Source organism: Delphinapterus leucas, chromosome 20 (assembly GCF_059928025.1).
Source record: "Delphinapterus leucas isolate spDelLeu-1000000601 "Yukka" chromosome 20, BTC_Dleu_Yukka2, whole genome shotgun sequence".
Taxonomy (NCBI): Eukaryota; Metazoa; Chordata; class Mammalia; order Artiodactyla; family Monodontidae; genus Delphinapterus; species Delphinapterus leucas.
The window spans coordinates 42,169,205-42,186,505 of record NC_143148.1 but is presented as its reverse complement, the minus strand read 5'-3'; the positions used below and the strand labels follow the sequence as shown (position 1 = coordinate 42,186,505).

The 17,301-nt window shown below is 42.2% G+C and overlaps 1 protein-coding gene across 4 annotated transcripts in view; it reads right to left on the bottom strand.

Annotated features, from left to right (window-relative positions):
• Positions 1-3,975: 3,975 nt before the first annotated feature.
• CTCF (CCCTC-binding factor) overlaps positions 3,976-17,301 on the bottom strand; it is a 47,596-nt gene continuing 34,270 nt past the window's right edge. For 2 of the 4 annotated variants that reach the window (XM_022583458.3, XM_022583457.3), the window contains 7 exons: positions 16,643-16,763; positions 15,903-16,052; positions 11,992-12,152; positions 11,271-11,453; positions 10,357-10,492; positions 6,628-6,789; positions 3,976-5,468 (listed from right to left, as the gene is read on the bottom strand). In XM_022583458.3, coding sequence (XP_022439166.1) covers positions 5,284-5,468; positions 6,628-6,789; positions 10,357-10,492; positions 11,271-11,453; positions 11,992-12,152; positions 15,903-16,052; positions 16,643-16,763 — 1,098 coding nt within the window. In that variant the 3' untranslated portion in view covers positions 3,976-5,283. The remainder of the gene's footprint in view (positions 5,469-6,627; positions 6,790-10,356; positions 10,493-11,270; positions 11,454-11,991; positions 12,153-15,902; positions 16,053-16,642; positions 16,764-17,301) is intronic. The other 2 variants (XM_022583459.3, XM_089903217.1) reach the window with 2 other exon arrangements.

Sequence of the window (17,301 nt, the reverse complement as noted above, 5' to 3'; positions counted from 1 at the left end):
AAGGCCCTATGCTTAAAATTTTTAAAAAGCTATGTGGCCACTGAAACAACTCTGGTAGGGGGTGCTCTGGTTCCTGGTGGCAGTGGGGGTTAGCCCATGCCTGGGATGGAGACCAAATGCCCTGACAGCCTCGGGCCACTAACATTCAGTCCAAGTTGCTGATTGCCTGGTTCACAGTCCCAAGGCTCCTGACGATACCGATTTTTCTGGGAGACCCGACTGTATGGATACCACAAACCAGCTGACGCCTTCACACAGCTTCTCCACTGTTACTTACTTTTCACTGAAAACTGGAATTCTGGTTAAAAAACCCTATAATTACCTCGAGATCATAAAAGCTATTTATGACAAACCCACAGCCAATATAATACTCAACGGTGAAAAGCTGAAAGCCTTCCCACTAAAATCTGGAAGAAGACAAGGATGCCCTCTCTCACCTCTTCTATTCAACACAGAATTGGAAGTCCTAGCCACAGCAAACAAGAAAAAGAAATAAAAGGTATCCAAATTGGGGGACTTCCCTGGTGGTGCAGTGGTTAAAAGCCACCTGCCCATGCAGGGGACACAGGTTCGAGCCCTGGTCCGGGAAGATCCCACATGCCACGGAGCAGCTAAGCCTGTGCACCACAACTACTGAAGCTCATGTGCCTAACAAGAAGCCCCCGCAGTGAGAAGCCTGCGCACCGCAACAAAGAGTAGCCCCCTGCTTGCCTCAACTAGAGAAAGCCTGTGTGCAGCAACGAAGACCCAACGCAGCCAAAAATAAATTTTTTAAAAAAGTATCCAAATTGGAAGGGAAGAGGTAAAACTGTCATTATATGCAGATGATATGACACTATATACAGAAAACCCTAAAGACTCCACACAAAAACTACCAGAACCGATAAATGAATTCAGCAAGATACAAGATTAACATACTGGTTACACTTCTTTACACCAACAAGGAAATATCACAAAGGGAATGTAAAAAAAATACCTTTTAAAATCGCAATCCAAAGAATACTTAGGAATAAATCTCACCAAGGAGGTGAAAGACTTACAGGCTGAGAACTATAAAACATTAATAAAGGAAACTGAAGATGATTTAAAGAAATGGAAATATACCCCATGCTATTGGATTGGAAGAATTAATAATGTTAAAATGGCCATACTACCCAAAGCAATCTACAGTTTTAATGAGACTCCTATCCAGTTACCCATGATATTTTTCACAGAACTAGAACAAATAATCCTAAAATTCATGTGGAACCATAGAAGACCCAGAACTGCCAAAGCGATCCTGAAGAAAAAGAACAAAGCAGGAGGCATAACCCTCCAAGACTTCAGACAATACTACAAAGCTACAGTAATCAAAACTGGCATAAAAACAGACATATGGATCAATGGAACAGAGTAGAGAGCCCAGAAATAAACCCAAACCTTCAGTCAATTTATCTTTGACAACGGAGGCAGGAGAATATATAATGGGGGTTTCTCTGGTGGCGCAGTCGTTAAGAATCCGCCTGCCAATGCAGGGGACATGGGTTCGAGCCCTGATCTGGGAAGATCCCACATGTCACAGAGCAACTAAGCCTGTGCGCCACAGCTACTGAGCCTGCGCTCTAGAGCCCACGAGCCACAGCTACTGAGCCTGTGCACCACAACTACTGAAGCCCACATGCCTAGAGCCCATGCTCCACAACAAGAGAAGCCACCACAATGAGAAGCCCACTCACTGCACCGAAGAGTAGCCCCCGCTCACCGTAACTAGAGAAAGCTGTGCACAGCAATGAAGACCCAATGCAGCCAAAAATAAATAAATTAATATATATATATATATATATATATATAATGGGAAAAAGACAGTCTCTTCAGCAAGTGGTATGGGGAAAGCTGGGACAGCTGCATGTAAATCAATGAAGTCAGAACACACTCTCTCACCATACACAAAAATAAACTCAAATGGCTTAAAGACTTAAACATAAGACATGACACCATAAAACTCCTAGAAGGGAACATAGGCAAAACATTCTCTGACACAAATTGTACCAATGTTCTTAGGTCAGTCTCCCAAGGCAATAGAAATAAAAACAAAAATAAACAAATGGGACTTAATCAAACTTACAAGCTTTTGCACAGCAAAGGAAACCATAAAAAAACTGAAAAGACAACCTATGGAATGGGAGAAAATACCTGCAAATGATGTGAATGACAAGGGCTTAATTTCCAAAATATACGAACAGTTCATACAACAAAGAAAAACAAACAACCGAAGCTAAAAATGGGCAGAAGACCTAAATAGCCATTTCTCCAAAGAAGAAACACAGATGACAATATGCACATGAAAAGATGCTCAACATCACTAATTATTAGAGAAATGCAAACCAAAACTACAATGAGGTACCACCTCACACCAGTCAGAATGGCCATCATTATAAAGTCTACAAATAACATGCTGGAGAGGGTATGGAGAAAAGGGAACCCTCCTACACTGTTGATGGGAATGTAAGCTGGTGCAGCCAGTATGGAGGTTCCTCAGAAAACTAAACCATAATTCAAAAAGATACATGCACCCCTATGTTCAAAGCAGCACTATTTGCAACAGCCAAGACACGGAAACCACCTAAATGTCCATCGACAGATGAATGGATAAAGAAGATGTGGTACGTATATACAGTGGAATACTACTCAGCCATAAAAAAGAATGAAATAATGCCATTTGCAGCAACATGGATGCAACTAGAGATTATCATACTAAGTAAGTCAGAAAGACAAATACCGTATGATATCACTTACATGTGGAATCTAAACTATGACACGAATGCACTCATCTATGAAAGAGAAACAGAATCACGGACATAGAGAACAGACTGGTGGTGGTGGTTGCCAAGTGGGAGGGGGGATGGGGGAGGGATGGAGTGGGAGGCTGAGGTTAGCTGATGTAAGCTTTTATATATAGAATGGATAAACAACAAGGTCCTACTGTATAACACAGAGAACTATATTTAATATCGTATGACAGGGGTCTTCCCTGGTGGTGCAGTGGATAAGACTCTGTGCTCCCAATGCAGGGGGCTCAGGTTTGATCCCTGGTCTGGGAACGAGATCCCACATGCATGCTGCAACAAAGAATTTGCATGCCACAACTAAGGAGCCCACCTGCCACAACTATAGACCCGGTGCAACCAAATAAATAAATAAAAATGAAAAAAAAATCCTATGATAAGCCATAATGCAAAGTAGTATTAAATAAAAAAGAATGTATATATAACTTAATCAACATCACTGTACAGCAGTAATTAACATACTGTAAATACTTCAATTAAAAAAAAATTAAAAACAAACAAAAAACATATAATTAGTGGCCAAAGCTTTCACCTAAAAGGGGCTTGCCAAAGGAATCTACCCAGAAATGGCCAACAGCAGCAAAATGGTATTACACTAATGCATAAACTTCCTAACACACTCCCTTTCCATTCTGCTTCCTAGGTGCTAACAAGCAGCTGTGCTATATAGGACTCTCTCCCCACAGCCTGGTGGTGGCACATCTGTCTCCCTTTCAAATGAACTTCTCTAGGGCAGACTGGGCCCAGATTCTCTCTGTTCCCCTGCACTTGGCAGAGCTCAATGTATTTTGATCCCAGCTCACCTTGAGCTGAGATCTCGAGGCCAAAGATTCCCATCAGCCCTTTCTCCTCTAAGCTCTCTGACCCACCTGCTCTACCACAGGCAACCGGCTCTTCAGTTGGATCATGGGGCTGGCAGCTGTATACACTCACCTCTCTACTCACGTACCACTTTTGGGGCACTGAAACTTGCAGCAGGATGCACTCAATATTCCATCACCTGCCAAGATCATCTCTCATTTGCTAGAGAGGAAGTGGTCATCCTGGAAACATAGCTTGCGTCTGAAAGGCTAGGAGGCCTGCACTGCCTGAGGCTACGCACACAGACCCCTCTGGGCCCCTCGTTAAGCAGGAATCACACAAGTTGGAGTGTTTGGAGCACTTGTTAATCCGTTATGATTTATTAGCTGTACAGCAGTAGATCCTCCTCCCCAGCTTTCAACCCCATTACATATTTTATTACAGGTCTCATGTTGGCGTCCTAAAATAATGAAAAATATCACACAGTACAGCTAAGTACAAAATGCATCAACCTAGAGTCTGATAGCTAACTGATGGCTCTCTTAAAAGCAATACACAGAAGAAAAAAGTGTTTGAAATCAGCAAGACTGAGGCTCTCTAAAAAACACATTTTAAACATGTGACAGTTCATGTGCAAGAATCACTTTTTAGTTGGTTTTGCTTCACATTATTATTTTTTGAAGATTCAAAGTTTAAATTACTGACCTAGTGAAATTTTCTGGCCCAGCTTTTAAGAGCTGCTGTGACCCACTCATAATCACCCTTCTGCTTTAACAGAGGATGTATAAAACACAAAATTCAGCTACAAACAAAGCAAAGAAAATGTAGATGGGAAATCATAACAAAGTTAATTGTACAAGGTTCAAATGCTGGCTCCATGGGCTGGAAAATTATGATCTTCCATGTGGGTGTCCGTCACTAGCGGGCAGCAGTCTGGGTGCCATTCTGCTACATGATTGTGATCCAATTCCTTGTCAACATTTACATACTACAGTCTGTGGAAACTTAATTTGCAAGTAATTAAAATGCTGGGTTTTCTTACACTGCACTTCTTTTCAACCTCGTAATTAATGGAAAAGATTAAAATGTAAAAAAAGTTATTTACAAGCTTGACCATACCAGAAACTTTGCCAAGAAAGAGGCAAAGTCTTCAGGACAGAAACCAATCGTAGCATGCCATACTACTGGTGTGCAACTGACTCCAAGCAAAGAGAGTCAGGGCAAAGCAAAAGCAAAAACCAGTTTAAAAGTCTAAGTCCTTCCCAAGTCTGCATTTACAATTAAAAACTCTCCTGGGAAGAAGACCATAGAACTCTGGGAAACCCAGTGGTGGTTTCTGGAGTGGTTTACCATAGCAAGAGAGAGGGTTCAATGTCTCTGTTTCCATCTAAGAAAACCAGTTAGGCGTCAACACTGTCCTCAGCACTTCACAGTAAACCCTCAGGGACTCAGAACATTCCATTATTTGCTAACATCAAACAGCAAGTTCTAGTTAAATCACATTTTTCTAACATCATCCTTGAAGTTTTAGTTCTCAGTATGTTTGGTAAAATGATGCTTTTCCCAAAGCCAAAAGAAGAAAGAAGGGAGAAAAATTAAGATGCGGGCCGTTTAAACACAGCCCAGAGCAGTCCTGGCAACGAGCGAGGCCCCGCCATCACCGGTCCATCATGCTGAGGATCATCTCGGGCGTGAGGTCTCCGTTGGGGGCATCTGTGGCGGCTGGCTGGGGCTCCTCTTCCTCCCCCTCCGCAGGCTCTGCGTCTGGCTCTTTTTTGACTTCAACTATAATGTTCTCAATTGCACCTGTATTCTGGTCTTCGACCTGAATAATGGCTGTTGCTGGCAAAGAAGAGCATGAACAAAACAAATGCTCCATTAAAGCCCCCAAGGATTGCAAGGGTCTTTTCAGACTTGACACTAAATGAATGTCAGCAACACAGGAAAGCCTTAGATTCGATACAGAGAAAGTCAGTCAAAAAGACCTAATAACCTAAAATGCAGCCATACACAAAGCCCCACTACTCTAGATACTATCAAAGAACAAAATGTTGACATTCCTCTTCATATGACTCCCAAATTGCGTATTAAAAAACTTAGTTTTCCTTTATGTCATAAATTTGGGCTTCATAATAGTGTGTGTGAGACAGGCAAAAAATGCAGATGGTGCGGGACTAGGAATACTTCACAGAGTGTGGGGATGTAGGTCCGTTTTAGAGATGACCCACCTATAGCAAAGAACCTGACATTTTTGAGTCTGAAGTCCTCCCAACACCCAGGGCCCTCCCGCCAGTTCACTCACTCAAATGTGTGTAGGCAAAATAGTTCCCGGGATCTTTAGAGTCAACCACCCCACTGCAATAAGACATCTGGACACGGGGCTCAGGGAGCATGTTAAAAAAATAGATGAAACCCTGTATTTGTTAAAGAAAGAAAAAAAATTGCCAGCTTTTAGGAGATTCATGAATAGGACAGAGACCTGAGACCCTGCAGAGCCTGCTGTCACAAGGGCCACGTCCCGTACAGGACTGCTACATGGTGTGACGTGGAGGGTGAACACCTCCTCTGTGTCCTCTCATAAATCAGGAGGCCAGCAATAGAATCCACCGGCCTAGATTTCTTAGGAGGGACAGTGTCAGCTCAGAAATTGCTTTTTCCCTCTATCTTTTAAAATTTGGCTGTTTTACGTTCATTACCACATCAATTTTGCCAGCTGACTATGACTCTGGTTGTTTTGTAAAACTCTCCCACATTAACAGTACCCACCTTGTAGAACATAAGTACCCTTCTACTCTGGATTTTCTCTTACTGAAACCTAACAGGCCTCTAGAGATGTTCCTCCGTAAAAACCAAAAAATCGCTTCCTGAGAGTTTGTTCCCAGTGTGACCTTAATTTGTTCTCATGGCTCAGTTCCCATCTACCCAAAGAATAAGGACCTGTCTGCCTTCCCCACGTGTTAGGAGAGGACGCCAGCCTGCTGTGCTGAGACAGTCAACTTACGCTGGGTCTGTTTGGGCTGGTTGGTTCTGCCAGGGGGGCGTCCTCTCCGCTTCTTGGCAGGTGGTGGGGCTGGGGTCACAGGCTGAGGCTCTGGCTCGGGTTCAATCTCCACGGCAGGCTCCTCCTCATCCTCATTGTCATCCAGGTCTGGCTCAGCATTTTCTTCTCATGAAATCAGGAAGAAGAGGTAGTGGGGCAAGGAGAAGAGTGGTGGAAGAAAAAATAACACACAAATAATCACATATTCTGTGAAGTCTAGTTACGTATTTATTTTCATCGTTAAAAGCCCATTTAAAAAATGCTTTCACTGGAATTTTTGTTATCAGTGTTAACAGAGTAAACTGGTATTGATGCAGAATAAGCAAATCAACCCAAATACTATTGTTCATATTTTATGTGGACTGGATATTACTTTTTTCTATCAGCTTTAGATATCAGAATATTGAGTTTTGAATTCTTAGAGGCAAATCCACAATATGCCAGTTATATTAAAAAAACCCACAAATGGTGTTCTAAGTTGAAAATGAAACAAATGTTCCCTCTACCTACTACACAAGGATAAAGCAGGACACTAAGCCTGATATGGACCCCTGAAGAGTGATAGAAGGTGTGCATGCACGTCTGTGTGTATGAAGTTCTTGAAGCACCGTGAGGTCCTATTTCCTAGGAAAAGCATAAGGCCAAGTTTTGGGATTTAATTTAATTCCCAGCTGTTCCAAACCTAACAGGTCATTCTTAACTCCCTTACCTTCTCCCGAATGCCATTATCACATAAAAGGAGAGGGAACTACTATAGAAAGAACACTGACGAGGAGCCTGATAATACGGTTTTGAGTCTCAGATATCCTAAGTGTGTGACCTGGGACCATGACCACACTGAACCTCAGTTTCCTTGTGTAATCTCTAAAGCACTCCCAAGGATCACAAGGACTGAGATAATGTCTGTAATCGTACTCTGTAACTCACATTCTACTACATAATCACAGTTGATTTTTACACTGTACATCACAGTTTAAAAATTCTCCATTATTCCATTTAGGCTTCATTAAATAAGAGATATTACCCTCATTTTATAGAAATAGAGAGAAGCTAAGTGATTTGTAAGGCACAACTAACCACAGTTTGGGGCTGTTCTGCTGCCCACACCTATAGGCAACCAAAGAGTTCTTGCTACCCCTCCCCCATTGCCAAGGCACAAAATGTACCCCGTCTGCCTTCCTCCAAGAAATGCAGGTTACAAGCACATTCTCCTTCTCTAGCACCAAATGTTTAAATTTAGAAGTCTGTGGGTAAATGCCTGATCTTCAGGACAAAATGCCTTATTTGCCAAGCGACTGAAATCCTAAGTGAAAATGTGGGGAACGTACTGGTACGTGGCAGAGTGTCAAGGACGACACGCTTTCCTGCTGAACTTATTCAAGCCCCCTATTGCCTAAGTTGGCCCAATGCCTAGAAAATTAAACAAGTTCAGTCAGAATTGGGGGAAAAAGCACACAAAGAAGGTTAATAGGGTCAAAGGCTTATTGGCTGGGAGAGATTTTGGCAAAAAGCCTTTGAAAATAGCAGTAGACTCTGCTGGTCAATTTCTGCCGATGGCCAACAGGCAGAACTTCTGGGAGGGAACAAATATGACTGTGTGGCCTTCACCAGCCCAGAAATTCTGGGATAAAGAGACACTAGGGAGCTTCCCTGGTGGCACAGTGGTTGAGAGTCCGCCTGCCGATGCAGGGGAGGCGGGTTCGTGCCCCGGTCTGGGAGGATCCCACATGCCGCGAAGCGGCTAGGCCCATGAGCCATGGCCGCTGAGCCTGCGCGTCTGGAGCCTGTGCTCCGCAACTGGAGAGGTCACAACAGTGAGAGGCCCACGTACCGCAAAAAAAAAAAAAAAAAGAGACACTAGGTATGAGGTCCAAAACCAAACACTGTGCTGTACAAACCAGGAGTGCAGAAGACAAAAGGAGGAACTGTAGAAACCTATTAGGAACTGTCAATAAACTGCAGGTGAAAGATGCTTCTAGTAAAGTACAATTAGAGAACAGAGCTGGTCTTGTTGGTAGATGAACCACAGAAATGAACAGGGAAGAACCATAAGAAAAAAGGGTATGGGACAATGTCTGTGAGTAGGAGGCTCTGCAACGAAGAGCAACTACAGGTATCCTGAAGCTCAAGGTTATCTGTGGATCTCTGCTGGTACTTGAGGCCCTCTGACATTCCTTGGCACCTCCCAACAGTCCACTCAATTTCTTAGGCAAACAAAGGGATCCCACAAAATTCTCAGTAGAGAGTGATGCGCTTTTATAAAAATTAAGCAAAGTGACATTTTAAAAGAGGCATTCACTTAAAACCGAGTGAATGAAGATATTGCTTAAAATAGATTTTCTACTAAAAAAGGCAGCAAAAAATAAACTACTCTTATGCTTAGATGAATATTCTCCCAGAAACAGTTAAAGTTCTGAATAGAAAAGTGAAGCCTTTATTAAGATAAAAAAACAAAAGGGACTTTGTTATAGATTTACATATTAAAAACCTAGTACTGGGGCTTCCCTGGTGGCACAGTGGTTGAGAGTCTGCCTGCCGATGCAGGGGACACAGGTTCGTGCCCCGGCCCGGGAAGATCCCACATGCCTCGGAGCGGCTGGGCCCATGAGCCATGGCCGCTGAGCCTGCGCGTCCGGAGCCTGTGCTCCGCAATGGGAGAGGCCACAGCAGTGAGAGGCCCGCATACCGCAAACAAACAAACAAACAACAAAAAAAACCCTAGTACTTTCATGAACAAGTTTTATAATAAAACCAATAAAGTAACATAAGTTCTTTAATACATTTTCAGAAATTTCATTTCCTTCCCCACTATTTCTACTGACAAGCAATGCAGAAGACAAAATGAGAACTCCTTAGAAATACATTAGGCATCATCTGTAAGTGCATTCTCCAAAACAAAACCCCTCTACATCCTTTTCCACAAAAACCTTAAATCTTTAAGTCACAGATGTGACTTCTTAACTGGCTGCCAGTAGCCCAAGTATCCACATTATAAAACCTAACACTATGGAATAAGTTTGTATAATCAAACGTGATTCCTACATTACCAACACCTTTGTCTGCCACCCCTTTCATGAGTCTAGCACCACAACGCATATACTTTCTGTCTGGATTTCATGACTAACACCCCAAAGAACATCAATGGTAGGAAAATAAGCAAAGTTTTAAATTATAAATGGAGAGATTAAGGTAGGAAGAGAAAGGCTGACCTTCATGGATTTGATCAACACATCTCAAGGCTAGGCTGACACAGGCAGTCAAACCAGAAGTTGGTCAGGATGCTTAAGCAACCTTCTTCATGTCCATTAGATTCACTGCTCAAATCTAGACCAGCTTCCTAAATGTAAAAGCTATGAACATAGAAAAGAAACTCTGCTGGCCTTAGAATATCACTAATCTGAGTAAATTGAGTAAAGATATTAATTTTGCTTTGGCTTTAACTGAACATAACATATAATATCTTATCAAGCAATGGAATGCCATGAGAAAAAAAAAAGAAAAAAAAAATTTGCTCCAGGGATAAACTAACTGCTGTTGTAAATATATACATACATCAGGAAGATTAGAGGTTTAAAGGAAGTATGAGAGACTGGCTTATCTCTGTATTCCAGCATGTCCATATGTAAATACACCGGAAACTCTGCACCAAAACCTGCCATGTATAACTAACTCAAGAAACAAGTTACTTACCACTGTCAGAGGAGTCTTCCTTTTTAGAGCGCATCTTTCTTTTCCTTCCACGTTTACTCTTCTTCGTTTCTCCTCCATTTTCCCCTTCTACACCATCTGGACCAGCACAATTATCAGCATGTCTTGCCATGGTATTCTAACAAAAGGAACAAAACCGTCTTTCACATTACTAAAAAAGGTAAGATTAAAATTGGAAGTTCTCTTTTAGTTTAATAAAAAAAACAACCGGGTGGCAGCGGGTGTGGGGGGGAATCCTATTAAGTCTCAATGTTCTAGTATCTGCTCAATGTGTCCTGAACATACTCTCCCCATCAGAGGAAATGGTCTCCATCTGGAGGGGGCAGGGAGAGAGACAAGGGTGGGCAAGAGAGGAGAGTTGCTCAGAAGATGAGGTTGGATCCTCTGAGCAGGGGAGAATCAGACCAACCTCCCTGTCCTGTGCAGACCTGACAAACATGGTCCTAAGTGAAGATCCAGGACAGAACTGTTAAAAAAAAAAAAAGTACGGAGTTCCCAGGACTTCCCTGGTGGTCCAGTGGCTAAGATTCCACGCTCCCAAAACAGGGGGCCTGGGTTCAATCCCTGGTCAGGGAACTAGATCCCACATGCCACAACTAAGAGTTCACATGATGCACCTAAAGAGCCCACATGCTGCAACAAAGATCCTGCAGGCCACAACTAAGACCTGGTGCGGCCAAATAAATAAATAAATAAAAATATACTGAGTTCCCCATCAGTGGAAGGGTTCACACATGGACAGAAAACCTCAAGGTGGGGATGACTGACCCTTTTCCAAATGACAGTTCATCTCTATATTTATAAGCTCAGTGGAAAAAACTGCCCTGCTTTGCAGTGGAAGCTCAAGAACGTGGTATCAAGAACTGTGAGACAGGAAGTAAAGTTCTGACTCTTACCCGGCGTGTAAATGTTTTCCCACACTTAGAACAGACGAAGGCCGCGGGGACAAAGTTGGGGTCATGATAGCGTTTGAAGTGCATGTCAAGGAGCTGTTTCTGGCGGAAGGTCTTGTCGCAGTGACTGCAGGCATAAGGCTTCTCCCCGGTGTGGGTGCGCTTATGCATGATCATGTGCCTCTCCTGAAAGAAAGTGGGGTGGGGGAAGGTCTCAGAGCCTGTCCTAGGGCTGCTACCTCAGCCACCATCTGTGTGCGTGTAGCTGACAAGACCTTTCTCTCCCAAGGGTCTAGGCTCAAAGCTGCTTATTGAGAGGATAAAGTTAACCATACTGGGGTACAAAACTGCTTCCCCAAATCCTAGGACAGATTCGCTCACTCCTGCTGGGCTGCTTCTGTAGATCACTCCACTCCCAAGCATCAGGCCCCAGGACCAGATTCTTCCCTTCTCTCAAGTCCGGGACTTACTTCCCATGGTTTTGAGAAAAGCTAGCAGTCTGCCTGGAGCGGGTGGAGGGTAGGGGAAGGTGTGACTGAATAAAACTGTCAGTTGGAACCAGACATGATACAATCGAGAAGCAGGACCTTTGGTGACAATCTCATAAACCACGTTTGAAAATATTATCCTTAAAAATAGTCACCATACAAGGTATATAAAAACCCTCTGATAAAACCTAACAATAATGGGACATCAACCGTTTTCTAACTATGAAAGGCTCTACCTGTCTGCAAGCGTAATCACACTGATCACACTTAAAGCGCTTCTCGTTCTTATGTGACTTCTGGTGCTGGATGAGGGCATAGCGCTCATGAAACACAGCATCGCAGTATCGGCATTTCTTGCCCTGCTCAATGTAGGAATGCTGCTTTCGCAAGTGGACACCTGAAAGCAAAATAGAAAGCGCGGTCCAACTTGTGAAAACACAAACAAGCATTTCAAAGAGTTAAGAATACATTTCTTTCTGCTTCTTAAAATAATTACTCTGGCTGTTATACAGAAAATGAATAAAAAGAATAACAGACGTGGGGAGACTAGTTGAGACGTTGAAACTGGATAGGTGAAAGAAGGTGGTGGTTTGGATAAAGGAGATGGCAGTGGGTACGGAGGGAAGGAGAAGAACTAAGAGTGATGAGAGACCTAAGAAGTTGAATCGACAGGATTGAGTGACTGGCCAGAGAGTGAGGAAGAGAAAGGTGGGTATCAGGAATGACCTCCAGGTTTCTGGCTTGGAAAACTGAGCAGATGGTGGGCCATTTACTGAGACAAGGAATAGTGGAACAGGGCTGAAGCCCAAGCTGTGTTTATCTCTGGGGCAAGGGAGTAAAGGGGTTTTAGACCTTCAGTTTTGGACATGTTGAAGTTGAAATGCCAATGATATCAAGTAGGGATAGGGATGGCAAGGAATAGATGGGTACATAAGCCTAAATCAGAGGACAGATTTGGAGTAGGATTTGAGTGAGACCAAGAGAACTGATGAAATCACTAAGGCAAAGAAAGAAAGAGTATGGGTCATGCCTTAAGAAACCTAACAGTTAAGGCCAGTGAGAGGAAAAAGGATTAAAACAAGAGAAGGCTGAGAAGGAACAGTCAGAGAAATCAGAAGAAAACCAACAGGATATAGTGCCATGAAAGCCAAAGGAAGACAGTGTTTTAAGGAGGAGGGTGCAGCCCGCTATGAATAATGATGCTTAGAGATCAAGGCAGATGGGGGAGTTGAACGTTTCCTGCATTCTGCAATGTGGGGTCATTGGTGATCTTAGTCAGTCACTTTATAGAGTGATGGGTATAAGCCAGATGGGAAGGAAACTAGAAGCTGAGGAAGAGAGGGCTGTGAGGGATATAACTCTTCATGAGCATTGGCTAGAAAGGAAATAAGAGTTAAACCTAGAAGGGAAAGACTTTTTTTTTTAAAAAAAAGAGAGATGAAAGCACATTTAGAGTTGAGGCGGAAGATTAAGGAGTGAGAACATGAAAATGAAGGTAAAGATGCGATACCTGACCATGGAAAGGCTGCCAAGAACACAGGAGAGTGGGATCAGGGCAAAGGGACAGGCCACAGACAAGAAGAGTGACACAAACTCTCTAGTAGCAGATGGGGAAAGAGGATGAATGCAGGCAGATTTACACATCTGATAACAGGAAATGTGAAGTTTCAACCTGTTGCCTTTATTTTTTTGTGAAGTAGGAAAAGAGGTTACATACTGAGACCAGGGAGGCAAAGAGAAAAGGGAAGGAAGATCAGAGGTTTAAAGAAAGTTAACAATGATTTATCCTACTCTGTCATGGAACCTCCCACATCGCAGGCACCCAAACATTTGTGGAATGAATGAATGAATGGACAAACTCACTGAGGAGAATGGGAGCACAATTGATGAGGACAAACAGATGGATTACTCAGCCCAGCTGCATTTGGGATCATGAATTTATGGTGCTACCAATCTGCTCAATCAAGGTGATATCACATCAAACTTAAAGAGGGCCAATTCTGGGGAATGGAAATAAGGTAGGGGAAAGGGATGGCTCACTTTTAACTCTCTACACATGTTCACTATATGAAGGCCTTTTATACACACATATATTATTCCAAATAATTTTTAGGCCTCAACTTTCCCCTTCTGGTCCTCGGATAGAGACTTAATAAAGACTTTCTTTCATACATTCTTATTAAATACTTACAATAATGATTCTGTAAAGTAGGAATTATTCTTATACCTCAGTTAAAAAAAAAAGACTTCGAGCAGTAAGTATTTGAAGGTGAATCTAGACTCTGGTAGGTCTGTCAAGATTCTCCATGCTTTCCTGTGTCCCAAAAATGATGAATCTTAATTATTGCATATTAGTGTGAAATCAGACCTGCTTTGGGGAACACAAACTTGGTTGGGAATAGTTTTGGGAGATAACTATTATTTGACAGCTCCTAGGCAATTAAGTGCCTCATAAAGAACTCGTTATGCAGGGTCTAAGGGGTTTCATGCAAGTATAAAACACTCAAGGTTTTTATTCGCATCATGAAAGTGAGTAACTTAAAAAAAAAACTAAATAATTCAAACAGAGGCCTAACAGCTCACACACTGCCATGAGATATTACTGGTTTAGGTTTTTGTTTCTATACAGTGCGAACAGTAAAACTCTTTCATTTACCTGAGGACAGTACCTCTTAAGTTCTTCTAACAAAGTCCTTTCAAGAGCAGAGTAGGATGAACACATGACCCACTGGATCTTATGTGGAGCCCAAAGTCCTCTACTTCAAGCTCACAGTTTCATCTTAAAAACATTAGTCAGTCTACAGTTTGTTCAATATAGTCATATTAACGTAAAAATGTTTTAAGACACCAGCTCAATTGTATAACTTTACTCAAAACCTTCTGAGTATAACCGATGCTGCAGAAAGACAGGCCAAGTTTATGCTGTGGCTCAGTATGATCCTGATATGACCTGGGTACTTATGTACTCCCCTGTGTGAGAAACAGCTCTAGAGAGTTCGAGAGGACTCAAGTCCAGCTTTGCCACTCATAAGCTGTGTTGTGTAGCTTTGGTCAAGACATCTGTTCATCATCTATAAAGCTAGAATATACCTTGATGACTTCATATGGTAGTTGTGAAGATCAAATGAGTAAAGAAGTAAAATAAAAGTAAAAGACAACCTGGAAAGTACAATTTATCTAAGTTTATATATTATTATTATTATTCAGGGAGCAATGAATTTTAGATAGAGAACAGACTGGGGCAATATTTTTATCTCTTTTAAATAATAAAAATGAAGGGATAAATCCAGGTGACCTTATCTTTAAGAATATGGGTCACAGTATGGGACTTCCCTGGTGGTGCAGTGGTTAAGAATCTGCATGCATGCCAATGCAGGTGACATGGTTCGAGCCCTGGTCCAGGAAGATCCCACATGCCGCAGAGCAACTAAGCCCGTGAGCCACAACTACTGAGCCTGAGCTCTAGAGCCCACAAGCCACAACTACCGAGCGTGCATGCCACAACTACTGAAGCCCGCATGCCTAGAGCCTGTGCTCTGCAACAAAAGAGGCCACTGCAATTAGGGGCCCACGCACCACAACAAAGAGTAGCCCCCACTCGTTGCAACTACAAAAAGCCTGCGCGCAGCAACGAAGACGCAACGCAGCCACAAATAAATGAGTAAATAGATAAATAAATTAAAAAAAAAAAAGAATATGGGTCATACTAAAATTTCTACCACCGAACTCTGCCTCTATATAAACTCTAGTTTAATTATGCACAGAAATATAGCTATCACCAAACCAATAAAAACAGTCCCATTACCTAAAGTACAAATATTGTGAAAAAAACCTGAAGTCAACTGACCTTAGTTCGAATCATACTATGTCACTTCTCTATTTGGGGGCTTTAATTATACTGTTTTCTCTCATTACAGCTGCCATTAATTTATAGCTGAGCTATAGTCAGGGGAGAATCTTGTAGCCTAGCTTCAGTAAGAGAAAGAAGACAGAAGAAAGTATCACTAGCACCTAAGCAATGACTTTTATTAAACAGCAGGCCATTCACATTCACAAAACTTACATGAAGGAAGTAATTTGTGATCTCCATTATTTTCACAAATTTGTCAAAATATATTTTTCATTTGCCACTAGTTAATTTACTTACCCAAATCACTTTTTCGGGCTATGACAGTGTCACAGTGGGGACAGTGAAATTTGGCCACATTTTCTGTGTGCTTCTGTAAAATGTGCATCTTCATGGTACCACTTTGGGTAAACCGTGCATGACAAATATAACATTCATAAGGTTTTTCCCCTTAAAAGGAAATACAAAATGAACAACTTAGATGAAATAACTGAATACTATCATTTAATTGGAGGGTAATCCAGGTGGCAGATGTGCTAATCCACAGAGAATCTACAGTTCTTAATTTAGGAAGGATGAGGCTCAGGCCCACTGCCTGGCTCATGCCTATCTTCAGAGATGGAAAAGAAGTCCCAAACTATGGCCACCACCTCTGCTTTGCCCAGCTCTGCCACGGAGTCCTTCACATTTTAGTAAGAGTAGTTCCTACAGCAGTACTTACCTTTGGGGGAAAGCAGACGGGATGACAGGAGGACCTGCAAGATTTTCTTTTTAGGAAAAGAGAGTACTCTGGAAAACTGACAAGTTGGGTTACTTATGTAACCTACCCAGACTTCTTCTAACAGTAAAAACTTTCCATTCTCCAATGTATATTCAGAGCAATGAACTCCAAAGATATGCCAGAGAAGCATTTATCAATTATATACTACTCTCATGCCAGCTTCCATTCGGGTAACTAATAGGGGCATGTGGTGGTTCACAGGGTCCCACGGGATCCACTAAAAAGCGGTTCATTAATACGAGGAAGGGAGAAGTCCTACCTGAATGGGTTCTCATGTGCCTTTTCAGCTTGTATGTGTCCCTGCTGGCATAACTGCATAAGCTGCACTGGAAAGGACGCTCTCCAGTGTGAGAGCGAATGTGACGTTTTAATTTGCTGACCTGAAACACAAAAGCAACCGAACCTCTTAAACTTTCGTTAACATAGATTGTGACATGAGAATACTGTGGGTCAGGCACAAAAGCTTATTTTTTGGACACTGCAGTTCATAATACAGAAGAAGTCTAAAAGACAGTATTTCTTCCTCCTCATTATTTCTAACTGTTGCCTCTCAAATCCCTATCATAATCCAAGGGAAAAGGGTAAAATGGATAGGGGCATAGATGAGTCAAGATGGGCTATTATTAACTGTTAGGCTGGGTGATAGGTACATGGGGGTGTATTATACTAGTCTATCTACTTCTACATATGTTTGAAATTTTCCATAATAGTTTTAAAATAATCCATGCTTATTTATGGATCAATTTTCTAACAAATTTTGAATCCAAGTTAATAAATGCATTTTAATTCCCTTAAGTCTCTCTTCCTATCATCAGCACTTCCCTGACAAACCAGGCACCAGGGGCCTCTCACCTTCCTCACTATGGACTTATGCTTTTCATCTTTCATTAAGTACCTTTCCAACAGAACAGTGACCTT